General features: G+C 33.7%; 1 protein-coding gene across 2 annotated transcripts; it reads right to left on the bottom strand.

Moving 5' to 3' along the window:
- Smp_024780.1 (hypothetical protein) lies at window positions 1-27,293 on the bottom strand (the record flags this gene model as incomplete). Of its 2 annotated transcripts, XM_018796828.1 has the most annotated exons (12): window positions 184-704; window positions 4,052-4,217; window positions 9,003-9,203; window positions 9,640-10,052; window positions 12,477-12,683; window positions 15,517-16,018; window positions 16,566-16,949; window positions 18,019-18,571; window positions 20,134-20,695; window positions 22,367-22,640; window positions 22,677-23,126; window positions 27,105-27,293. In XM_018796828.1, 12 exons carry the CDS (start codon window positions 27,291-27,293, stop codon window positions 184-186), a joined length of 4,422 nt encoding a protein of 1,473 aa, XP_018651930.1. The 2 variants fall into 2 exon arrangements, with proteins under 2 accessions (XP_018651929.1, XP_018651930.1); XM_018796827.1 differs by having other exon boundaries at window positions 1-704; window positions 22,367-23,126.
- Between the last annotated feature and the right edge of the window lie 536 nt (window positions 27,294-27,829).

Here is a 27,829-nt window from a genome sequence, read left to right as displayed (position 1 = left end):
AAAACACAATTATCTGCCTTATATAACAGTAAAAAAATGTTACAATACAGATAGAATGGAGAAAAATCCATTACTAAGTAAATTTGCATTGTATAAAAACAAATTCACCGATAATGAGTATAGATAATAATGCATAATACTTTGTACATAATTTATAATATGATACAATTGGTTGTTCAATAATTATTCAGAACGTTTAAGTTTCGGACATGAACCATATGGTCGAATAGATAAACTATATACATGTTGTGCGTTTGTCGAAAATATTTTCTCTTTATCTTCAACCGATCCATAACCAGCATCACCCATAGCATGTTCTACTAATCTAGCCGTCTCCCATAAATTAAGAACCTTCAACGGAACTGATCGTCTTGCACGTTTAGCGGCTATTTCACCAGGTATATCACATGTTTGTAAATCACTAGCTGTGGCTTGTTCAGGCCAACCTGTTTGGTTTGGTTGGAACAATCGACATATTGGCCAACCGGAGCCAAACAAACAACGACCTGGTCCAAAACAACTGATTGCATGAGATAAAGCTGAACTGGCACACCAATGATCGATACTGTAAACATCGGATGTATCATTAGATAATTCTGAAGACTTTTGTATACAACCAGTAGCACCAGTCACTTTGCAATAAACATTTGGATATCGACTGAGTAGTTCCAAATCTGAGCGCCAGTTCTTCCAAGCTAAATTATCTTGTATGAGTAAGAAGACAACCGAATGGATACAAATAAAGTATTGGGGATTAGTGAAATGTACAGATATGTGACAGTTATTATATTGGGGTAAAAAGCAAATAGAAGAAAAAAGGTCGATCAACGTTCTATTAATAAAAAATCAAAGATAACTATTCAGAACACTGATATTTGATAGATCTATCTAATTTTTCTAAATATACATACATATATGCATCAACAAGATTACACAAAATTTAAATAGTTATGATGAAGAAACATTATTAGGTTGTCACTCAAATAGTCTAAAAACTCCCATTCTACTTTTGAACTTGATGCTGCACATACACCTGAAAGATTGTGAGAAGTCACATGAACCGACACAACTGGACTGAAGTTCGAATCTAAAACAACTTTTAGCTATTTAACCAATAAGCCAAACTTCACAAACGAATGCAAATATTAAAAAAAAACACGTTATCCGAATCACAGACTTATTTAAAAGAATTAAGAAGACATAGAACGCACGTAACTATCATAAAGTGAATTAGTTTATATGCAGACACTGGGTATTTACTAAACAGTTATTTTACGGTATTACAGTGCTAACTGTGCACTTCGTTTAGACTAACTGAATGCGAGATCTGTTACTGTTTGTAAATTGCAAGTCAATTGAATAAAAATATATCAAGGAACGAATCGAGCGAAGAAATTTCTTTTCAATTAGTTTTTCATCATGGCTCTACACTAATATATATATATATGATTTACAATAATTAAATAACACTCATGGAGTAGATACGTTACGTAATAATTATATAATGACATCGATTATAAACTAACATTAATTGGAAGAGAAGGATTATTACTAATCAAAGTTATTATTCGAAAATCAATCAGTTGCTACGTTGCATAATATACAAAAATAGAAGAAAGAACTAACAAAATATTTTGATGAATGGTCAGTAATATAGTAGTTATGTAAGAATCAAGAGACGAATGAAGAGAATAAGTAAAATACAAAAATACAAAAAATGGAAGGAATAAGATAATTGTTTACCGAAATTATGCTACAAACTCCGCTATACCGATGGCCAAGGTAGCGAGAGTGGTTGTACAAACTTCTTTTGGATACAAAGGTTCGGTTTGTGAATATGAATTGCGATGGCTTCAGCTATGTGTAATAGACGAGCTCGTAAACCATGTGGCAAATTTGATGGAATAGGGTAGATAACCTTAAAAGCTTTATTCAGTTCAACCTGATGACCTGTGTCCACCAAGTGAGCGAGAATAGAACTCATAATCCCTTTTACCTGTCCTTCGGTCAACCACGACGGATGGTGTTCTGTTATATGTTGACGAACTTGCCGAATTGTACGCCCTATATAACTGGCTCCACAGGAGCAGTTGAATTGGTAAATACACATAGATGTGGCGAATTCAGGCAATCTGTCTTTATTAACAGTTCTTATTGTGGGGCAGTTGTAGAAGACGGTACTAAGTCGGGCTGCATTAAATGTTTTCTGTACTGCCCTTCTTAACCTCTGTGTCAAAATTTCTTCCGTAGCATCATTTAAGAATTGTAACTTTAGGAACAATACCTTCTTCGGAACGGTAGGTACCCTTGTCCTTCTTTTAGACTCCATCATGTGTTTGTCGATGAATTTCATTGGGTACCCATTCCTACTAAGCAAGTTTCGAATATTAACCAATTCATCTAAAATAATGTCATCAGAGCAAATCATTCTAGCACGATGAGCCAGGATCTTTATTAAGTTTTTTTGTATTTCATTGGGACTGCGCTATAGAAATAAGTGTACTGTCCAACTGTAGATTTTCTATGTAACCCTCTTTTTAATGTTCCATCTACTCTTCTGGTTAGTCGGACATCTAGAAACGATATACTACCATTCTGTTCTTCTTCTAGTGTAAAAGTAATTGATTGGTGGATGTTATTAAACATATTAAGGATGTTCTTTTCATGTTCTTTTTCTAATACTATGAAGGTATCATCTATATAGCGAGAATAAGATGCTAGATGGCTAATTGTGTCTTTTAGTGGACCATTTTCTAGTTTTGCCAGAAAACTAGATTTGATTTTCAAATAATAACTTTGATTAGTATTAATCCTTCTCTTCCAATTAATGTTAGTTTATAATCGATGTCATTATATAATTATTACGTAACGTATCTACTCCATGAGTGTTATTTAATTATTGTAAATCATATATATATATATATTAGTGTAGAGCCATGATGAAAAACTAATTGAAAAGAAATTTCTTCGCTCGATTCGTTCCTTTTTATTTATCAAATGTCAAAATGGGAATTTTCACTTTATAAAAATACATCAATCGATTTCAAAAAGAAAATGTCATAAAAATGTAAGTGATGAGATGTATATAATTTTGGCACTCTATCATCTTTCATTCACATAATCACAACTCATATGTCTGAACGGTATAAATTACTTGCGACTACTCATCTAACCTTCTGTTGTATTTATTGAAGGTTTGAGAAAGTGCCAACTTGTATGGTTAAACAATTATCACGTAAACGAATACAATAACGAAGTTGGTAGATTATTTCTTAATGGGGTGGGCAAAAGGATAACAAGATTGATAATTAATTAACAGTAACATATGCTATATGTAACTAAAATTAGATTCTACAGACTGATTTTATTAGTAAATACATTGTTAGTGAACACTTTTAATCCAACTTATTTTCATAGTTGAAAGCATGAGTCAATTGAAGCTAGACCATCAAAGAAAACCTGGAAGCACTGGACGGCCGGTTCGTCCTATTACAGGACTCCTCAGCAGTGCGCATTTACGATTTCGCCTCGTGAGATTCGAACCCAGGACCTACAAGTCTCGCGCCAGAGCACTTAACCGATAGACCACTGAGCCGGCATCCTATGGTGTTAATGTCTAACTTCAACCAATCCACGAAGTTGAGCAACCGTTCACCAATTGTGTCTTCAGTGAGTTCCTATCTCACAACAGACGTGGTTGAACTCCATTGGTCACTGTTTCTCACTAGAACTCCAAGAAGTACTTCTTGAAGTCAGTCACTAGTGAGCATATCTAACATTTTAAATATAAGAAGACACATGTTATGATAACACCCATAACAATATCATAATAACTAATATGTAGTCACAATAGTACAAATAAATGATAAACAAAACAGAAAATCTAAATTACCATTTTTTTAAAATTTATTTGTTTGTACAAAGAAAGTATAACTTTTAATTATATTCACAAAATACCTGTATTGAAAAACTCAGCATGTAATATTTTCTTAAAATGTTTTAATATTTAACACAATGTAAATTTTACAATCCATTAATCAACACAACTCACCTGATCTGCTTGCAGTAAACTCTACAGGTAAACCACAATGATTAAGTACTAATTTTAATTTAGGATGACGATAAGCTAAATGACATGCATGTCTTAATTGATGTGGTCCAATAGCTAAATCGAATACAAGTTGTTGATGTTCAATTGCTGAGAAATTACTATCGATCTAAAACCAAAAAAAAACAAATAGAAACTTTAGTCGTTTTCTTCTTATTTAAAAATAAAACGATGTCATAAACCATGTGTGCGAAAACTATAGAACTACAACGTGATTGGTTTAAGGTAGCTTATGGTTAGCAAGTGTGTCTATGTGTGCATTGAGAGTTGTAATTTTGTCAAATTTAACTGGATATATGAGTAAGTGTTATAGATTACATTGTTTCTTAAAAATTTTACTCACTATGATGACGATTTGTATTGATGATTAATTTATTCTAACTGTTTTCTAAACGGACAACATGAAACTAATTTAGTTAGAAAGTACAAATACATATCTCTACGTTTAAGCTATATTTATTTCATATCAGAGAGCTTATGATGTTTACTGCCCAGGTTGCCACACCCGATGTAGGTGGGGTTAGACTTCAACCTGTAGACTAACATTGGGAACTCGAGTGCTACAATGATTAGACCTACATTACATCTACAATTGGTAGACAAAAATTACTTAAAAAATTGTTTCCGAACTAGTATTAACATTTGATTTTAATTGATTTGGATTAGCAACTATGAGAATAACAAAGAACACTCTGACTAGTATACATTCCGATAGAAAGAAAAAAGACTTAATGACTGGAGTGCGAGTGACATGAGAAATTTTTTTTTCAATCCTCTATGACATATAATAATATTTTAAAGAGTAATTACACAACTCGGTAAGTTAGTTGTGTCTATAGGTTATGGGTGTTTGATTTTATAATATTGTAAATTTGTGTCCATACAGTAAGTTATTGATTAATTAATGTTAACTATTACTCAGTTTAGTTTCTACAAATTTAACTGTTCATCAGTGTAGATAAATTACGTAGAAACCATCATATCCAAGTGTCATTTTAATTAGTCTTCGATGTATAGTCGATTCGTATCTACCGTCTTCATATTATTACTTGTATCGTACGATTCATGATTTCCTGTAGCAATTACTAGTTTTTCGGGTTTATACCATACTTTTACATGAAAGTAACCAAGCAAATTTAATTCAGTGATTTACAGTGTACCCAGGTTTGGGCTAATGATACAACTAGCTAACTATCAAGCTTATTTTCATATGGATTGAAATTCATACCATATAATTTCTGTCTTTGGACAGTGAGAAAATCAGTAACTGATCCCATACATCAACGAACCCACATAAGATCAAATTCATGAATTTTTACGAATGATCTGTATTAGTGTTACTGTAACAAATCAGGGTTGCTAAAGGAACAACTAATATATGGCCTTTCACACCTTATTGTTATGGTGACTCGTTGGTGTTGTAGACCAGAAATATTATTGTAACCATTCCGACATTGATTTAGTATTGTTTTAGTAATGTAGCAACGCTATGTTATTCATACCTATTTTAACAGATTCTTTCTTTGCCTAGTAAAATACTACATAGACTGTAGGTCTACTCATATATTTGTCACTTTTCGAGATGTCAAAATTCTATTGCAAGCTCCTTTCTCACTCTCTCTGTCTTCGTATTCACGTGTGATTGTCATCATTGAAGCGTTGTTGAGTATAAGCCGTCCGATTTATTCAATCACGTTAGATCCCATTTCGTATTAAAACAATTTCCAATTTGTCTGTATTATCAATTTAATCAATCAAAAGTTATACAGAAAATAACACCCAGTGACCATAGTACTTTTAAATCGAGTAAAAAATCTATAAACCATCGATCTAAATAATAGGTATTTCAACTCTTTGAAGTCATTTTAATCGACAAACTTTACACCGAAGCTAAGATAATTATTTCAACCGAAGGAAGAAACATGTTTGAATACGAACTGACTGGTCATTTAATTATACGTTTGTGAAAGTAAAGTTATGAGGATCATAAACAATGATTGTGTATATATTCCTATCGGACTAATTCATCACCACCTTAAATTGTTTGATACTTACTTCGACTGAATATTGATACAATAATGAAAAGAGGATGTTATTCTAATCACTAAAATATAAATCTTTTTAGAAAATAAAAAAAAATTGAAGATATCATTGTTTGGAACGGTACTCGATCGCCTGATTAGTAAAACAACTATTATTGTCAAAACTAATTGGTTTGAAGTAATAACCACTGGACAATGTACTTATTGAGTAAAAACGACTTTTAAAAAGTACTGATTACAGCATACCAATATATACATATATAATAGTTTGTTTACTGTTTTCATAAGCCTTATTTATATAAAAGACAACCAATGAAGCAGTGTAGTGTTCCGCCAGTCATCATTATCTCTACTAAGAATACAAAAGATTAGGATTTCCAAATAACATAAGAAATTTTCGCAAATAAGCTGCAAATATCCGGCTGTAATTATGCAGAAAACCTCTTACTAACTACTTATGACTACTGAAATTTAGTTAATACCGTAGTTTAATGAATACTATGCTTAAAAAGGTATGCACACAATTTCTCTATCGATTTAAGCATGAAAATTCATTTTAGAATTGACAGCAAATTACAATGTTTATGGAAGAAAAAATAACTGAATTATTTATTCATCAATACTTTTACACACAAATTAGATTCCATCGTAAGAAACCAAGGAATAAAAACAGATCGTTATACATATTAATCATGTACAGTGGAGAAATAGAGACCGTGACTCAACATCAACAACCCTGATAGAAATGAAGATATGCGTAGTAAATCCTGAAGAATTAGAGTCATCCGGTCAACTGATAATCAATATCCAACATACAAAGAAAACAATTATTTCAGAAATTCCAAATCATTCATTTAAAATTCAGACATTAAAGTATTTCGTAGAGCGAGATTCAACTAGTGAAATTTGTGTATAATAACTATGTTACTTACGAGTAACTAATTTTGATTCCCATCCCTGTATTTCATTGGATAACTGTAGACCAATTGTTTTCTTACTGGTCGATCCATCATCTGACCAAGATGGACCGATCATTTTGATGCTTGTGTGCGTTGACACTCAACTATTGTTATTGTTGAGTGCATTGCAATGAATGTGAGTTTCATGCAAAATAATCATTATTTTTAGAATAGTGGGATTTGTAACGATCGCAGAATTTTTATAATTTAAATCACAAAATGATCACAGATAGGTTACCATTTAAAACATGGAAGTACTGAACGGCCTTCTCCTTCTAGTATAGGACCCCTCAGAAGTACGAATCCATGACACTTCACCCAGTAAACGAACCCAGGAACTTCAGTTTCGCGCGTAAACGCTTAACCTCTAGACCACTGAGCAGGCATCCAACATTGTTAGCGTTTAACTTCAATCAATCTGTGACATTGCGCAACCCTGATCCGTTTCCTGCTATGGATGGAAATTCTACAATCTCCACAAATTTTTCTATTTTGACAATAATTAATAATAAAAATGTGATTGGCTTTAAGATGAAGCTCCGGGAGACTTAGTGAAAAGCCATGATCAGTGGAGCATAATAATGTCGGGTGTGAGATGGTGGAGATTTGTATCTCAGGCGGATGATTTTGGTGGATTCAAACAACAAACTATCATTCTTGGATGTGTTAACCACCAGAAACGAAACAGGAAAGCTGGAGACTCAAGTATATCGGAAGCCGACTCACACAGATCGAATTCTCAATTACAGTAGCAAAAATCCAATAACTCAAAATCAATCGAGTATAAACTTTATTCAAGAAGGCGAGGATACACTGCAACACATTTGCAGCGCGGAGAAATGAAGACAAATATCTAAAGACTATCTTTCAAAAGAACGGCTATCCAATCAGCTTCATCAAAAAATATCAACCTAACGCATCAGCAGGAACAAAATCAAGTACAGAAACCAACAAATGGATCATCCTACCATATATAAAAGGCATATCAGAAACTACAACAAGATTTTTGAAGCCTTTAGGAATAGATATAGCACACAAACTAATAAAATCACTCCAATCAATCCTATGCAAACCAAAGGATGAGATGACAAAAGAAGAAAAACTGAACATCATATACAAAATAAATTGTTTCAACTGAGAAAGACGGTACATCGGATAAAGTGGACGCCCTCTTCATCTTCGCCTGCATGAACATAAACTAGCGCTCAAACGCCATGACATATCCTAGCTTATATCAATGCATGTGGACAACTGTGGACACAAATTCGACTGAGAAAATGTGAGATTTGGATAAAGGGAATTCTAAAAACACCAGAGAATTTTTAGAAGCTGGTACTCAGGTCAATCAGTAATCAACAAACACATCGAAATTGATTCAATACACCAACCAATTAGAAAAATCGTGGACAGACATAGGACCAAGAATCAACTCAAAGGGAGATACAAACAAAATAAAGAGGTAGACAATGGCAGGTTAAAGGTCAACTATAAACAATCAAGATTGAGGTCTAGAGGACATGGTGTGAGTCATATGTGGAGATATTTGAACACCTCACCCCTACTTGAAGTTTGTGCTGATGATATCGTTCAGAAGAACGATGAAAGCTATGCGACCAAACCATCCAGCTCAGAGCACAAAACTCCACCGAAAAAATGTCGGGTGTGAGACAGTTGTCCACCCAAGTTCGCAATTGAAACTATGATGATTACTATTTGTTGTAGAACCAATTAGTATTATAAATTTTGATACATAAATATACCTAGAAGCTAGTTTGTCTTCCGATATTATTGGACATCAGCTGAGTTATTCCGGTAAATCTAACAACTACTTGCAAACGAAATACAGTATAACATAGCGTTTATTTGCTAAATGAAATTTAAAAATACACTTACCATTGAATCCAACAGATAATCGCCATCCATTTCACTAACATCATAACGCAAACCAACAAGTAACGGATCATGACTCATTTGCTGAACATGATTGGAGAGACTTGGATCGGACAGATCACACCAACCAATATAACCTGCTATACAATAATAATCTTCAGCCAAAGAAGAAATCATCAAACTTTCGGAATACGTTGAAGCAACCTAAGAGAAAAAAAAACAAATACATGTAGGAGCGGAATGACACTCATTAAATTCTAAGCTTTTGTGATGTTATTTATTGCGAGACAGGAAAAAGGTTTGAAACGATGAAGTGCCAAAAAACAGACAGTATTAACTTAAAAGATGAAAAGTCGGTTAATCGTAATCAGCGCCAAGTCTGAGATAGGTGTGGACACCTTGATTAAGATGTTATGTAAGACGCAAAACATGTTCAACTCAATTAGGTTGTTGTGATAAGCAACCACGTCAAGATGGAACCGCTGCTCGGATGTGATTTTAAAACATTAGTATGAAAAACCAGTAGATGAAAAATAAGCACAAAGCTACTCGAACCATACCATCAGTTTCTCGTGAGAATATTTTATGGGTAAAAAATAATAAACAATGGAATCCAGAAATTAAATAACTATGATGTTACCTGAACGTGAATTGCATATCGTACAGGAGCCAGTTCACCGATTTCATATTTGATTTCATTTTCAGCTCGAGCACGCATATAATCCATTTCTTCTTCGTAATCATCTGCTGTATAGTCTCGTCGTAATACTTTTGCCCAACTAGCTGTTGGAGGTGGAGGAAGCTTTCCACCCAAATAAAGCTGACTAGCACTTATAGATTCTGACAGAGACCATATAGAGAAATGTGAGTCGATATAGGGTGGTGTTAAGGGAGTCCAAGCTGCAGTTCCAGCTTGAACAGCTTCTTTTTCATCAAGCCGTTCAAATTCTATCCATTCATTTTCTTCAGCAGCTACCTCAGCCAACAAATCAGGTTTGTCAGTTCGAGGATAAAGTTGTTCATGTTCAGCTTGCGTTAAGGGTCCAATAAACCCTGTATCAGGTTTATTTATTGCCTAGAAATCAACATTTCACAGATAACACGTACGTAACCCATTTACAACCAAAATTATGGAAAAAGAATATAATCGTGTTTATAATTTATTTCAACAACAATTCTCGTTATTGTTACTTAACTATAGTTCAAAGTTACGCTTCGAAAACAAAAGCCTGTTTTTTTTTAAAATAAATGCTCACTTATCAGAAAACATATAGATCTCTCCACGCCATAACCCTTAACAAGAACTATTTTTATCTTTCATTTATAAAATAAACAAAACCCTGTTTTTATTTATAAAAATTATTAAATTAAAAGTGTAAACTAATTTATCTCAATTTGTTAATAATGGTGAACAATAATAAGTCAAAAAAGACAGTGACAATGATTTAGTAATCGTATATCTACAAAGTGATGTATTATCATGTATTGTGAATTGTTTATCGTCAACAGAGATTGCTTAGTTCGATGCATGATTTATGACAATGTTAAATTGGGATACTCAACTCATTCGAAACAATATTACCATATTTTTTCAGGAAAATATTAAATACAAATAAATTCCTATTTAAAAGAAAGATTTTATCAGAGTCATAGCATTTGTCTAGGGCTAACTAACCTTATTTGTTTTAATAGAGATGTGACTCGCACATTCGATTTATAAGGTACAACTAACTACATTATCAATTAATTTCAATAAGATGGAACATCATAAGATCTATTATCAATTTATATGCATTTTATTTCATATATAGAACTACTATTGTACAATAGTTTTTCACTAATTCTTAACTTCTTTCCATTAATTTCTACTGATATTTTGTTAATTTCATGTAATTATGTTAGAATTTAAACTAGAATAAGATAAAACTAGATATTTGTTATAATCTAGTTTGAAACTTTCCAGTGTATAAACGGATCGAATGCATTCGATCAGCACTAAGAAGGACTCAACACGCATGACATCGACCACCACCCAGTGATCAATCAATTGTGATTACATCTCAGTCCTACAGGAAATCGGTCACAGCCCAAATAGCTCAATGGTAACGTCTCTGACTGTGAAGCTGGGTGACGCGGGATCGAATCTATCAAGGAGCACCAGTTCCCTCAAGATTACAGGTACACCTTGCTGACGAGTGCCAAGTAGCACGAAACCCGTGTCCAGAGTTTCCTGTTGACCACCTCCAACCACCATCTTATCTCAACATAGTGCATACAGTGTTGAGCCACCTAGACTGGTGGCCACATTGCAACTTGATCGATAGCATTCGATCTGCACTAAGAAGGACTTGACACACATGACATTGATCACCACCCAGTGTTCAATCAATTGGGATTCATAGCTCTTCCAGAGGATGAAATTTTCAATAGCATAACCAGTGATTAAATATAACTGAAATGATTGTGGATTATATTACAAAACAATGTAAAATAAAAGTATATACACATATACGTAAGCAACACTTGATATAGTTAGGACATAACTGAAACAAAAAGAACACAAAATATACGTCAACTATATTTATTTACAATATACGTGGACATGTCTGTTGTTTTTACGTTTCGAGATATATATATATATATATATATATATATATATATATATATATATAATCAATTAACTGTACAATTCACAATAATGTTTTTTTTAAAAAATGGCAAAGTTTAGAAAAGTAGTTTTCCATTTAGAAAATAAAACTTAAGAGAGAGAGAGTATGTGTGTGTGTAATATTATTCAATTCTTACTTTATCTCGCTCTCTCTCTTTACTATTCGTCTATTTATCTGCACTATTCTTAACTATTATTATTAACAGTAACATGAACGTGTGGTGGTTGTGGTAGTAGTATGTGTATAAATTGAAACGTTACAATAAGAAAAACAAAACAATACTCCTTTAAATTTAAACAAATAGGAAGAAAATTAGCGAAAATCTATCATTGAAATTTTAACATATAAATTAATTGAGCTTAGCATAATATGCATCAGCATAAATATTGTCAGTAAATCAGTCTACATAGTAAAGATTAAACAGGTAGAAGAGAGAGAAAGTACTATTTTGAAAAATAATCTTGAAATTTAAGAAAACCCAAAATAAATAAACAATAGGATTATGACGTGTCATATAATAACTATGCATATAGACAAACAAATAGTTAGTGTTACGCCACGTGATATACATTATGGAAGAGGAGAGGTGATGAATAAAAATGAGAGAGAGAGAGAGAGGGAAATTCATTGTATACAGAACAGTTGTAGTGATAATAATAATAATAATAACAACGATGATGGTAAATGAGGTATCACGGCACAGGTATGAATAAAAAGAGAGAGATAGAGAGAATAAAAGTGATGGAAGTCAGTGGTGAAATTATACATATAGAAACAAACCACAAAAGAATACTTCATCATCATATACTGCTATGTAAAGGTAGATTAACAAGATTTTCAGGTGTATCACTACGATAACATTTTACTTTCTCATATTTTCCAGTTGAATAATCCATGGTTAGAAATGTGTCCACAGCTAAATCCATTAGTTGACCAGTATTCTGATTAAGAACACGTTCTCTATGTTCACTAAGACGGATACGAGTTATTTGACCAGTTTCTGGACGTGGATTATCTGGAAATGTATTTATTTGTAATAAACAGATAATAACAAAATTTATTACAACGGGAAATAAGAAACAAAAAAGTAATAACATTCGACGGTTATTTTCAGAAAGAAACCGATCATGATCACAAATAATTAAAAATCTCAACAGGAAAGTCATGTTTTAGAAGACTAACTGTTAGGTTTGTGGAATGGTGGGGGTTTATTGATAAAAGCAATAGCTTTTCAATCAATGGATGATGAATCTGAATCTTTTTCTACCCACACCGGTTTTTTATAGCTACGTAATAAAATTAGCCTTAATACAAACGGTGTGACTTATAGTCAAGTAAATAAACATGTATTGGATGAGTTATATTAAGCAGAAATGAATGTTGGTTAATACCGGAATCCAGGACGTGTGTTTCGTCCCTTTTGGGACTCGTCAGAAGTGAACAAATACGACCCAACACACCTGTTGAAAATGCTTGTAATTTAATGGCAATATCGAGGCAACTCAAACAGAATTCAAATATGCCAATAAGAGATCGATCAATTGCAGTTTTAGACATCAATTGGAAGTTCCAAACAACATATATATATATATATATATATATATATATATATATATATATGTTATATTCTATCAAATTTATTCATATGATTGCAAAGATAGTTTTCATTAATTTACTGACATTATCATTTCAATTTAATCTCTTTGGTGAGATAACTGATTCATTCTCGAAACAGCTACATAAATAACGTGTTTGACATGAACACACAAAAGTTCACCATAAATCCCTATTTATGAATCTCATACCATTAGCAAAAGGTACAGTGTCAGAGAAACAAATGAAATGACAAGAATCTAATTAAATAAATCTATTTAAAAGATGAACGAGCGTGTCGCTCTAGTATGGAACTCCTTAACAGTGTGCATCCACAAGCCCGCACGCAGGAACCGAGCCCCAAACCTCCGATCTCGCGCTCGTGAAAATACTGCGATTTCCACAAGTCCTCCATACTGATAACAATTATGTATTCACTAGTGACTGGCTTTAAGCCGTAGCTCCTACAGTTCTGGTTAGAATCCATGACCAGAAGAGTTCAGTCAGTGACCCACCGCAGGCGATCAATACAGGGTTGTGATATCATGGATTAGTTGAAGTGAAACCTGGAAATTACTGGATCCCGGGTCAATTTCTAAGAGGTTAGGCGTTCGAGCACGAGAGCGAAGGTCCTTGGCTCGGTTTTCGTGTGCGGGATCGTGGATGCGCACTGTTAAGGAGTCCCATACTACAGCGAAAAACTCGTCCACTGTTTCCATGTTCTTAATGGTGGTCTAGCTAATATCAGTTCGTGAGTTCAACTGTGACAATTTATAGGTTTTCGTGAAATATTTTTTGTTCAAGATCAAAAATAAAATAGACTATATCGATTATTCTGTTAAGTATATACCTAGTGGCTAAGATGCTGTTATCATTTATATGCAACACACTAGATAATTTAACACTAACAATTTTATTTGTATTTCTGATAAACAATAATTAGGCTATTTTAAGGGTTTATTAGAGAATAATCTCACTCATGAGTTGTATTCATTCAGTACTACCCACTTTTCAATTATACTCCAAGTGAAATCAATCTACGGCGAATACAACCTACAAAATAAATTTATTTGGTAAATGTGTAAACTGAATATATTTTTGTTCATAAATTTCATACTAACCAGATTTCCTTCATATCTGGGGTAGATAATTAAGAAAATTAATGGACAATTTTAATGACAAAATATCACAATCTTTAAGACTATAGAACACTTAGAAAGCAAAAGAATCAAGTTGAACTTTTGACGAGCATATTTATCTCTCCATTTTAAGCTCGAAATGAGGTAGCTATGCATTATACATTTCAGGTACAGAACAGGATACAACTGGTTGACTGACTAAGTAAAATCGAGAAGAATCACAATAGTACTTCGACTCACGTTTCCATACTTTCTTAGATGCAATAACGTAAAAAACTAAATATAAGGAATGGAAGGTGAGTAAAAACAGAAGTTTAATGAAAAACTATATTATGATACACAGTCATTTAAGACTACTGACTACAAGTTTCTATTTTATCAAATAATACAAGCAAAGTAATATGTTCTTTTCGAGAACTATAATGATTGTTGAAAGTGGTCAGCAGGGAACTCTAGACCTGAGTTTGATCTGGATGGAACTCATCAACAAGATTTATCTTCCATGAGACTCGAGTTCGTAACAAGTGTTATACAATTTTAATAATCTATTTAGGAATACTTTAATACAGTTGGCCAGTTCCATATAACATAGAACCTGGCACATATGTGGATTGATCCAACTTGTCATATATTACATCAGCGCAACAAGGAATTACCGAGATGAGAAGCGTACATGGCAGTTGTGATAATATTAATGATAGAAAGAGACGAAACATATACATATATAGTTAGAAAGGTACGAACTAAATTGACAAATCGAAAGTATGAAGTAGTAATAATAAGAATCAAAGTCTAAAGGGTAAAAACCAAGAAGTAATTTGTCTACATAATTGTTAACGAATTTATACCATGGGATCACTTTGTTTACTTACCAATTGAGAAGTATAAAAACCAGTAGAATTAAGCCCAATATCTTATTGAATGAAACATACATTATAAGTGGAATGACTGTAGAATATCACCCACATTAGTATTATGATGTACACATACACACGAACACACCATAAAACAAGAGTAAACTGAATGTATACATACACTGATTGTAGAAAGTCAAATTAATGATAAAAAATACACTTAAATTGAATGCGATATGTATAGTATCTTTAAAAGTTTTACCTCTTGAACCAGCTATGAATGATATGATCATTGCTTTTTCGGGTCGAGTAACGCGATTCGCATCTTGGAATAAACTTTGCACTGTACTTAATTGTGATTCGGTTAAACATAAATCATCTTGAATTTTCACAGATGACAAATTTGTAGATGTATTAACAATATTGCCAGTAACCGTTGTTAATGAAGGTTGTGATGAATGTATAAGATTTGTTTCATTAGGAACCATAGTATTCGAAGTTTCTGCCAGGTGTATGTTGTAGTTTGGAAGACTTGTGGTAATAGATACGGGAGATATATCACAGGGATTTGATATATTAAGATTAGAAATGCCAGTGACATTATTAGCACATGCATTCGATACAGCAACTTGATGACTAGTGGTGTTTTGTGTTGTTAAATTAGGAGAATCCACATGAATTTTACTTTGATTCAATGGTCTTATTACAGTCAAATTAGGTGGTCTAGCTGCTTGAACGGTTGTCACTGTAGGTCGCGGTAATATCTGAACATACGTTTGATTTACTGAAGACTAGATGAAAGAAACAGAAAATACGGTGTAAATGATTTTTAAATTTATCCCAAAACCACTTTGTAAATTAGTGACGCTAAAAAACCTTTTATACATTACATTTAAAAAAGTGAACGACTAAGTCAATATTCAAAACTATACTGCGTAAAAGATAAATAAAACCGTATGAAAATTCTATTCCGATAATATGACTACCTAATTTCCAACCAGTTACTGAGAGTAAATTTAAGTTAAACAGATGAATAGTCAAAGATACTTTGAAGTCAAAATAAAGCCAAATAAATAGCCATAAGCCGTAAAAAATACGTTTCAAGATTAGGTTACATATTTAAGTTCGATTTACATAAACGGCTTCTGAAATAAACAGCTAATGTATACAGTTATATTGTATATTCTATAACAACCACAAACACTGACAGAACAGTAAATAACATTTCCATATTCATAAATAAACTAATAGTACGGTGAACTTCACTGAATAAATGTATGTTCTAGTATAATAAGCTACAAATCACTATACCTGAACTGTTGGTTTCGGTGCTATAACACTAAATCGTTGTACAAGCTGGGGTCGTTGAGATTGAACTTGTGGTGAAGTTAAGATCGTTGGATTTGATGCAAACACAACTGGTTTATTATCAATAACAACAGTGGAATTAGATGGTCTAATTAAATTGACTGGTGTTTGATGTTGTATAGAATATGATGGTGATAAGTATATTTGATTACTTTCTGATGAATTGATAACTGGTTGAGAAGTGACTGTATTTTCACAGATATTATTATTTGTAGAATTTATTTGGATTAAACGATTTGGACGAGGAGCAATACATACTAACGGATTACTTGAATTAAGTTTCGGACGTAAAATTGGAATGGAACTGTTGACAACCTTACTAGGAACCTAGAAATTAAAAACAGCTTTATAATACCACAAATTATTAAAAATAATACAAACAAAATATTTATCATGATAATTCAGGAATCTCTAAAATAAATAGAAGTATCAACATATTGAAAATAAACTATGTATTAAGCGAAATCACTATCTGGAAACTACATTGATTACATATTTGTATTATTCAACAAACGATTGGATAGTAGTATAGCAAAAGTTACTAAAAAAAGCAACTTGTAATGACCAGCATATATAAAAAAACTGATTTATTTTATTTAGTAGCTATTACTAATACTGAGTAATTTGACAAAAACGAATACTTAAACTTTTATCCTACTTTAATTTACCTAATGAGTTAAATATAATTATAATTTGTAGAGAACTATGGTGTAAAATAAGTATCAAGAGCAAATTTTCATTTTGAGAACTTATTATCAAATCATTAGTATTTAGTGTTAAATCTTAAGTAAGGTAGACGATGTTACAATACATAGATTTCAAAAAAAATACAATTGCGCAAAGGATCAGTGAGAACTGATTATAAAACTAACAATATTAGGGTTTATTACTAAGTGACACACTTGCGAATGGACAATAATCGATGGCTCCAATGTCTTATTAAGAATTTAATTTCAATTATGTCAAAACACTTTTCGTTAAAAAAGTGAATCCTTTTTATGGTCCTAAAAGTAAGATGGATTCACAAATTAAAACTTTTAAGTATTATTCGAATAAAGTACACACGTAAAAGGCATTGATTTAATTAATCGTTGATTGGCGATCGTTTTAATCAGATAACGGAGTTCGTCAACTAACTCGAGCAGCTTTTTTATCATTTTTCCTAGATTGTAGTCAAAGGAAACGCTATCTGTGTGAGAGATTGATCTGATTATTATTCCGTTATCATCTATTCTAAGATTTAAACATAGTGCGAAAGAAAACTCTAACAATCAATTATAATTGCAAAAGATGGTAGGTGTAAAACGTGGAAAATTTTAGTTTTTATAAACACTTCCGAGAAAAACAGATTATGGAGACGCAAAACATCCATCTTCAATGATAATTACATACGTACACTTACTGATTCTGAAGGGATAGATGCAACTTGCTGAGGAGATAATAACTGCGCATCAGTAGTAGATATAGGATACGTGAATTCCGACGACTGTGAAAAATTATTAGACAATCCATGATTGGTATTTTCACTTTGTGTGTTTTGGCCTTGTGACATGTTAATATTTGAAGGTTTTCCAGACTGCAGCGCAGCATTTGGTGCAGTTTTAGAAGAATTAGGATCCATTACACAAATGATTCTAACCGGTGAATCAGATGGAGCATTTATAACTTTAACAACGCCGCCTGTATTCGGTTGTGGAATACTAGGTCTGATAAGTCTGATATGATTAACAGGTGTATTGAGTGTTTGTGATACAGGAGAGAAAGAAACATTAGAATAATTGGGAGGAAGACATTGAACAAAATGGGTCTGTCCTAAGTTGGAGACCGGTATATTACTGATTGATTGTGAATTTGATGAGTGAATCCCGGCAAATGACGTCATAGGGCCAGATGGGAAACTAGAAGATTGGATACCAGTAAGATTAGCACTAAAAGGTGAGTTGAAACTGCTAAAAAAATAAGAAAGATATTGGTGGTGTGAAGATATCTTCAATTATTCAAAGAACGAGGTGAGAACTAGTTAAAGAACTACCGAGGATAAAAGTATAGTATGCTAACGACATTTAGCGACCTATCAGTCAATTAGAAAACACTGCCTAGTTACAAAACAATTAACAGTAAAAATCAGTATTGTGACAGTAGAATAAAATCTTTTATCTTAGTAATCAATCCTCATATGTCGAATTATTTTTTGCAGTAAAAGGAAACGGTTAAATGTTGCATCTTAGCAGTTGGATTAGTGTTGTACGTTTCTGTGAGTTTTCGTCACCAAACGACACCAGGGATAATGCAAAAAGGCTAGGGTTAGGTATCAAGAGTCAGGCTGGAGCTCTGATATAGGTTTACAAATTAAGGTTAAGATGTTCATTACTGCTTATTGAATCATATCAAGTACATTAACACAATCTGCCTTGGGAGCAGGAATCTTTTGTAATTTAGCTTAATCACTAAAATTCAAATTTTGGTTGCATAATAGATATTTTCTATTGATTTCAAGCATTTTAAGGACCAAATATTGTCAGTACCCTAATGAGTTTCACTACTTTAATTTACTCAACGTTAAACAATAAAGTGATAACTGATCCAATATCTTTAAGGACTACTTGACGTGGAGTTAACCAAGCGTTAGTGAGCTCATGTTCACAAACAACGAACATAAAGGATAATATCTATGAATACACACATCGATTTTGATATCAGAAATTACTGAAAGTTATTCGTCAAATTATTTTACAAACCACCACTTTTTTCACTGCAACCCGTTTATCTGACAAACTACGTACGTGCAGGATTTCCGTATACATGTTGTGGAAATCGTAGCAGTTGGACGAAGGAAGAGTAAAAATCAATCAGAGATAACTAAAAATCTATTTCTTAAGAGATCACAAGTCCAACAGATGTGGAACAAAACTAGTTTTATCATATATATCCTAATACTAAACTAGATTGAACACACGTGATAATTTTAATCTGGTCTCGTACAGTTTATTTAGTAATTCTTTAAGAAAAGGAAACAACATTATATTGTTCATTAATAAATTATTCTGTAGCATTTATACTTCTGAATAGGATTAAGGCAGACGATCTTGATAGCTATCGTCTACAATGATTACAACTGAAGATCACACCGTTTAGGAAAAGTTTAGGCGTATAGGTAGCAAGATTTATCAATATGACAATATCCAGAGGGCGTAATAGATTAGAACAGATATGTTAGGTGATTTTTAAATGAATTTAAAAACAAGTTAAAAGCTTCAGGGCAGTAGTGTATGAATTTTTCTATTGCTCGAGTTCCAGAAAATGCTAATTATTCTGTCAGCTTTGTCACTGTCATAAAACCATCGGTGCTTTTGCTGTATCTCATCTAATGCGGTAATTTTCTAATAACCTTATTGGTAAATTTTACAGGAAAGATCTGAAGCATTAGTCCTATGCTGTTCAAAATATAAATTATGAAACAACAAAACTATCGAAAACAATACCTAGATCAATGAGTTATGTATGAACTTACAAGGTTTTAGGAAATCCAAGAGTGTACACTCCGGATTCACCATTTTGTAGCATGTCATCGTCATCATCATCTTCTTCTTCAACATACATTGTACTATTTTTGGAACCAACAGGGACAGATGAAGACAGAAGCGGATGATGAATGATTGGTTTAATGTCAATATTTGTTTGGGGAGAAATAAGGCGATTCGGAACGTTTGAATATGTAAGGTGAAGTGGGAACTGGCGATGATTATTTGGTTCCGTCTTATGTGGTAAATCTTGTGGGAAATTTTTCGATGAAACTGTAAAAGATGGTTTAGTTTCAAAGGCACCTGGATCATAACCCATAAATTTAGAATTGGAGTTCAACGACATACTTTGCATCTCAGTTTTATTTTCCAAAAGTTCTTGATGATTATTTGACCACGGAGATGAGATGGACATATTTTGTCTGCGAGCTTCGAGTAAAGCCTGTCGTTCAGATTGACGAGCTAATCTGGAAGCTTCTCGAGCGGCCTTATTCTCACGGGCTCTCTCCTCTTTCTCTTGTTTAAGTTTCATTTTCGTTTCGCGCTCTTTTTCTATAGAAATAATTACATGATAACAAATTCACTGAAGAGTTTCGGAAATTTGTCGACTAATGGCCAAATTTATACAGTATAAAAACATACCTTGAAGCTAACTTTTGCTACAACTTGAGGTCAACTAGAAAGCTGTTAGAAATCAAGAAACAGACATTTCATTTTTGTCTGGGACTCCTTAATAGTACAAACTCATAATCACCAAATCTCGCGGCGACTCCAATACTTTTAGAACACAGTTGGAATATGACGACTATTTTCAACTTCAGTTAATTTCCGAGCAACTGTTTTATTCTCAGCTAAGCAGCATGATCCGTTTAAGCTTAACTAGCAAAGAGGTATGAGTCAAGAATAATCTGACAGAAATACCAATCGTTGCAAAACACTATGCTATAAATTGTCTACCTACTGCTTCCTTCATTTGATCATAGCGGCAAGATAATCTCAATATTCGACTTCATAAAAGCAGTACAGACGTAATCTTTTAGTATCGTTCTTCTACCTAAATAACCTACTATAGACGCCGAGTTCTTCATAATGGAACCGTGTCAGTGGTTACTGAAACAAATATATATTTAATAATAGTGATCCCCAGTGTCACTGCATTTGTAACAAAATGTATTCCATAGTTGTCTGAAACGACGACTTCTGACAAATAAATTAAATGTCTGACAAACTAATGATGTATGAGTATCTTACTATGAAAGCCTTTACAAATCATAAAACACCGCGTAGAATGAAACAACAATGGAAACTTAAAAGAGGTACTTAAGACTTCGAATGTAAAAGCAGAGAGGACAGAAAGAAAAGCCTATTCCTCTTAATTGATAAACCAGCTGCGTTGAATATTCTCAATAATAATGCGATGCTATCGATGGAGTCAAATATTTTACCACAAGCAACCACCTTGTTTAAAACTGTCTGGGTTCTAAACAATCCCCAAAATAACGTGGAAGGTAGCATACTAGCAAACCAAACGAAGCGACAATAATATGCAACATCATAGAAAGAGGAAGTTAACAGAATAACAAATATTTTTCGCATGAATAAGATGTCGATAAGAACAAAAATGTTGAAGATTTCCGTGAAGGCGAATGAATGTATTTACAAAATAGTGGTGGATTCTAACACGTCATCTAAGTTATTAAATCCCAAGTGCTAGTCATTTCTCACAACTTTACGAAAACCCTGATGTCGCTATGCTGATCAGAACAACAGTTAATTTATGTGTTTGTATTGGACCATGATCTGGTTAACACAGCAAGTTAGGCAGAAAGTGGCAAGACAGGAGTAATAAACTTCAAACTTCAGTGATCATTTTTCACGACCATGGAGTAGGACAAGAAGAACTTCCGACCATTAAACTCAGTTTCAACAATAATTCATTGATACACGTGAATGACGAATAGATTTTCTATAGAAGCATGTTACATAAATACATGAAAAAACCTATTTCCCCGGCTAGTGTTCTTGACTTTGATTTCAAATCAGTCGGGAGCTTGAGCAAACAAATTAGTCCAGTGAGCAGGCACCACTCAGTCACATATCGTATCATTGCTTATTATTCATCGATCAGAAATCTTTTATTTTGCTCACCAACCCATAAGCTCCCAATCCATAACAAATTACTCATAAGTAAAAGGAGAGATAGAAAATTAGATTTTAACTAACCTTTACGAAGTTGTTTAGCTTTCGGTCCGAATGCAGGTAGTTCATCAAACTCTAGCAATTTTATTCCTGAATGCTTCTTGACGCCTGCCATAGCAGGACTCCGACTACTAATTCTGTCGTTTGTAGAAATAGGTCTATTTTCGCTGTTGCTTCCGGTTTTATTGATATTGGCACGAGCCCATGTCAAAGATCGCTTTGAATCTAAATCATCAGAACTTTGACCAGATATACGTGGAAAGGTGCTTTTGCGTCTGGAAAATGAGGTAGAATCTGACTGCAACGAAGTAACCGAATTTCCTGAATTACTTACCACCTCAACAGCAACAGAATCTTCTGTTTCATCTTGACGAGCAAAGCTTCTTCCAGGTATTGGAACATGAACACGTCTTCGTTGACATTCATCCTTTAATTTTTCAAGGTAAGATTCCTTCAAATGTTCTGATTCCAGCTTTCCACGTCGTTGGAAACCACATTTTGAAAGACTGGCTGGAGGTTTATCACTTCCTTTCAAACTAAGAAGTTTGTCTAGAACATTACGACCCAAATATTCTGCTAGCAGAGGGGTATCTACAGTATTCCAATTAGTAGCGCTTTTTAGTAGTTTATCTATATTCTTCCCAAAAGCCTCATTAGTAGGAGAAATGTCGAAATTGAGGTAGTTAAGAGTTTGTTTACTGTGCAGAATTGTAGCGACAGCTTTGACAAGATTGTTTTCTTCATCCAGAGCTTGGAGAAATATGTTTTCGATGTGTTTATTAATCTGTGAGCGGAATAAAACAAGAGCACCAAGTCATATTAAATATTTGAAATATCGGACAAAAATTGGTTATGATCACAGCTATATTCTGTGGTCATACAAATATAGGTAGGAAAATACAGAATTGACCTAAGAACTAACTGGAAACAAACAATGATATATCTATTTGGAGTATCCGGAAGATAGATAAGACCTTGAAACAACTTGTGGACACGATAAACACTTGAATAAAGCTGTGAGCTGCTAGGCACATGCATAAGTTATGAATAGAGAGGGGGGTAGCGATGCGACACATTCAAATTTGAGGTTAGCTGAATGTAATTGTGAACAAACGACGGTAGAAACCAATAGTATGAGCCATACTATATTACAGTTGCATTATCTGTAAATATTGTCGTAATGTATGAAGATATCGTCCTATATTAGTAATATTACAAGTCAAAAAAGTAAATGATATTTGGGACTAACCTAGTTACACTTACCAAGAAGCCATAAGAGTAATGACTGAATATTCAAGATAACAGCTCTAAACTGTAGTACCTCCTATACTGACTTCCAAATATAGGTGAATTTAACTCTTTATTAAGATTTATTCTAGTCGCGGCCATCCGAGTATGAGCACCAACTCGACAAAATCTGGAAAATCTATGACAATTCAGGGAGAGGAACTAAGAAAGGCTCTCCAGTGACCAATTTCTTTAGGTCGATACAAATGTACTGCAGCTTTAAAAAAGTAATTAGAACGGACCAGATATCCTCAATAATTGGCTCCGATTACACCAAAGACTTTGCTCAACTTACAGGAAGCTACATAGAAAGACAAAAAGTTACCCGCAAAATTGAGATAACTTTTATTTAGTTGAAGTGGTAATTCACATAATACAAATACATCTAGCAGCTTTTCAAATGACTGTAAGTTCAGAACTGAAATACCATGGCCTGGAAAACTGAGTATTCTAAGCACAAGTTTGACTACTATTCACTATCTTCACGTAAATGTTGAACACTGGGTATTCCACTTAGTAACTACTGATGAAGATATATTTACACATATTCAGTAGGACAACCAGTCCCAGTATTAAAGTAACTCTATAGTTCATAAAATATTGAATGTAGACAAATTTTAGACTTAGGAAATGTCTGGTAGAAATATAAAGATACAGGTCACTATGGATGGAACAGAAATTTCCAAGCATATTAATCTAACTTGCAAGTTGTACATGATCCTTTAGAATAAGACAGTCACTGAATATTCTTAAGTTGAGGGCACCAGTTAGCAATGAACGAATGAAAACGAACACTGATTGGCAAATTCAGCTTGTAATTCATCACCACGTAAAGATCAAGCTTGATACTTAAATTAGGTCAGCTCTTGTATGTGGACAAGCTAATGATTAGTGTCCTAAATAAGAATTGACCACAAACAAGTAGGAAATAAACGGGCCACATTCAACGAGCAGTCATCAGATGTGGTTTAATATGTTCTACATCGTGTCACCTAGTCAGTCATAAAGAAAGTAAGACATGGGATATATATTCATCATTCAAAGTTGCTACACTGCTATATCCGAACGAAGAACAAATGAATGGCAACTGCTAGGACTTATGTTTATAAACTATTATTACATATATTCTCATTGGATAATTATTAACTGCATTATATATATATATATATATATATATATATAGGTATTCCTTTAGTCATAAGCTTCCACTCGACCTATTGGCTACTGTTGTACGTTTTACCATCCTTAACTTATTCCAAATTTACTAGTTACAGTCTACTATACTCGCAGTCACTTTTGACTTGACTTTGTATAATAATAATATTTTTATTTTATGGTGTGATGTGGCCTCGTCTGTTTGTATATAAACTACGTACGTTTGAAATATACGATCCCTATAGCAGAGGCTGATATTTGTGTTCTGGGCTGAACGCGCTGAGCTAGATGAGAAGTTACCATTTTGAATACCAGTGAAGACTCAAAGTTGACTCTAGACTGCTCATGTTAGTTAACGCATAATTGACGTAGCATAGGGACAAGGTTACACAAATCGATGTTCTGACTGGCGACTTTGTAGGGTAATATTTGATAGGGCCATAAGATATAACATACACCGAGTATATACAGTTAAGTGAAGTGATCAAGACAAACCCCACAGTAGTTGCAGTAACAGTACTAGTAGCAGAAGATAAAAAACAAACGGTGTAATTCGAGAAGAGGGAGCTAGTTAGCTAAATAAGAGGTATGAGATCATATTGAAACTTATTATATAAGAAAGGCAAGGAGTAGATGCTTCTGCACCATGGCGACCGATTATGAGTCATGTCACTCATCACCTCTTACCATCGGTCATGATAATCGTATAGACGCCAACCAGGTAATCTTTAGTGGCTTGTTGGATCTATGGCTTGGCAACTCAGATAATTGACTTTAGGCCACTTAGTCCCGGTTGTGAACCTCGCACCATCTAGCTTAATCTAAGAAACCAGTGTCGTTAGCCCTCATACTCAGAATATGGTTCATACCCAAGTGCCTGCTGAGGGAGTTTAATAAATTAAAAAATCAAATTGAAATCATGAAACGGTTAGTGTTGGACTAGTATTGAAAACCTAAGAGCATTGGACGGCCGCTTCGTTCTAGTGTGGGACTCATCATTGGTCGGTTCACGATTTCAATAGGGCTCAACAATCTCCACAACCCCATACCAAACAATTAACCATAGCTCCGACCAGCAATCAATGATATTATGGACCGATGATACGTCTTGCTTTGGCCGTCCCTGTCTTTCTCCCAACCTACTCCTACACTACTAAACACCGCTCGTCGAGGTAGGTGATTGAGTTGTGAGAAATTAACTGAGAAATTATGCAGTAGAAATAACTTTGGATAAAGCAGGTCTATTTATGGCACCAAAAGGAGTAAAATTAGAATGCGGCGTGGACAGAAATTAGTTCTTAGAATCTATCCAAACATCATCTACATATGGGTACAGTGCAATTACGGCTACTTGTATGTAACAAAAATACGAACGTAAACCTACAACTATTTGATTGATATTTTTGAACCTAAAATGAGACGAGTGCAGAATGTTTTACATGCAGATAGCGGTTTTACGGTCGTAACGCGCAGAATAATCAAAATTTATAGGGACGAGCTTTTGTATTGAGCATATTATGAATGAGTTTAACGTCAGAAACAGGAAGAGAACATCAATAAATTCACTACTCATGCAAAAACTATGCATATATTAATTTACCCAGTCTTTCCGCATTACTCATTCGCACCGGCGAAATTATGATTTATGGTCAAACCAACCAGGTATAAGATACTAGGTCTCGGGTCTTCCATTTGGTTAAAAAGAATTTCAGCATTATAGCTGATGTCAGTTCGTGATGAAAACCCTAAATCTAATTCGTAACCTTAACCATCAACGGCGAATTACAATTCTAATTCCTCACACTGGTTTATAATCCACATTTGGTCCTAGTTGTTAAGTGGACAGTCAAGGTCACTTTGGTCTCTCAAAGATCGTCCATAAATAATAATCTCACCCATTATTAAGATTCATTGTTATTTTGTGTGAAGCGAATAAGGATATCCCCTAGCTTTGGTATTTTATTTATACTTGAACCAGCATCTTACACAAAAGTTTAAGGCTGAAAAGCCAACACTGATACCTCATATTCTTGGCCTAAAATAATGTTGGACCCCACAAACAGTTGATCCATATTGAAAAAACAACCAGATGCCTTTGTATAAGAACTATCAACTTCCTACCATGAAGAGATAAGCCAGTGAATGACTTAATAAGAGTGAAGAAGTTTTTGGTTAACGAGAGATGAAGATATCATACGACGGATTTAGATGATGCGTCGGAACACAAAACACTTGCAGGCATTGAATAAAAAATTAAGTACGGTACAACATTATGAACGTAAACAAGATAGTAAGAAGCTTGATAATGATCATCACAAACCTGTTGTACTTTACTTTGTTTCATGTTGCTGAAAGCTAAGAGTAGACACAACTTTGATTTTACATCCATATGACTAAAAGAAGCATCGATACATTCCAGCTTTTCTTCATTAAGAGAATCAGGATCAATAGATTTAGTCCAGTTGTTATCAAAGAACTGTTGACGAACAAATTTCATCAAATCACCCATTGCGAAATAGTAACTTTTCGGTCCATACAATGTAACGTATCAGGATCAAATTACGCTCTTAAGGTTATCACACTGAAAGCAAGAAACCAAATCTAAAAAGCTAGATTATTGTATTAGAAGATAATTCAGTTCCATGGTTACTATCACAATATCGCGTTCAAAACCTCTACTAATAACTTCCAGTTCTCATTATGAGGTTCTCCTAAATTTACGATTATGTTGTTATAAATTCAGTCTTCAGTCTTCAGTAATAAGGATAGAAGGTCTAGTGACCTATTTTAATCCTTGCAGTTTGTTACACTGTGGAGGTCCAATCTCGTCTTGAATATATCAACAGAAGGTGCTGATATTACGTGTTCTGGTAGAGAATTCCAGTAATTCACTACTCGGTGCGAGAAACGAAACTCCAGACGTAGACGATTTGATCTCGGTTTATGGACTTTCTTTGAATGTCCTCTCAAATGCTCAGCCCTAGACGGGAGGAAAAGATAGGACATGTTAGTACCAAGGTCATCGTTCAGGATTCGATATGCCAA

This window comes from Schistosoma mansoni, chromosome 4 (assembly GCF_000237925.1).
Source record: "Schistosoma mansoni strain Puerto Rico chromosome 4, complete genome".
Taxonomy (NCBI): domain Eukaryota; kingdom Metazoa; phylum Platyhelminthes; class Trematoda; order Strigeidida; family Schistosomatidae; genus Schistosoma; species Schistosoma mansoni.
Note: the sequence above shows the minus strand (reverse complement) of the source record. Positions and strands in the feature narration are given on the sequence as shown.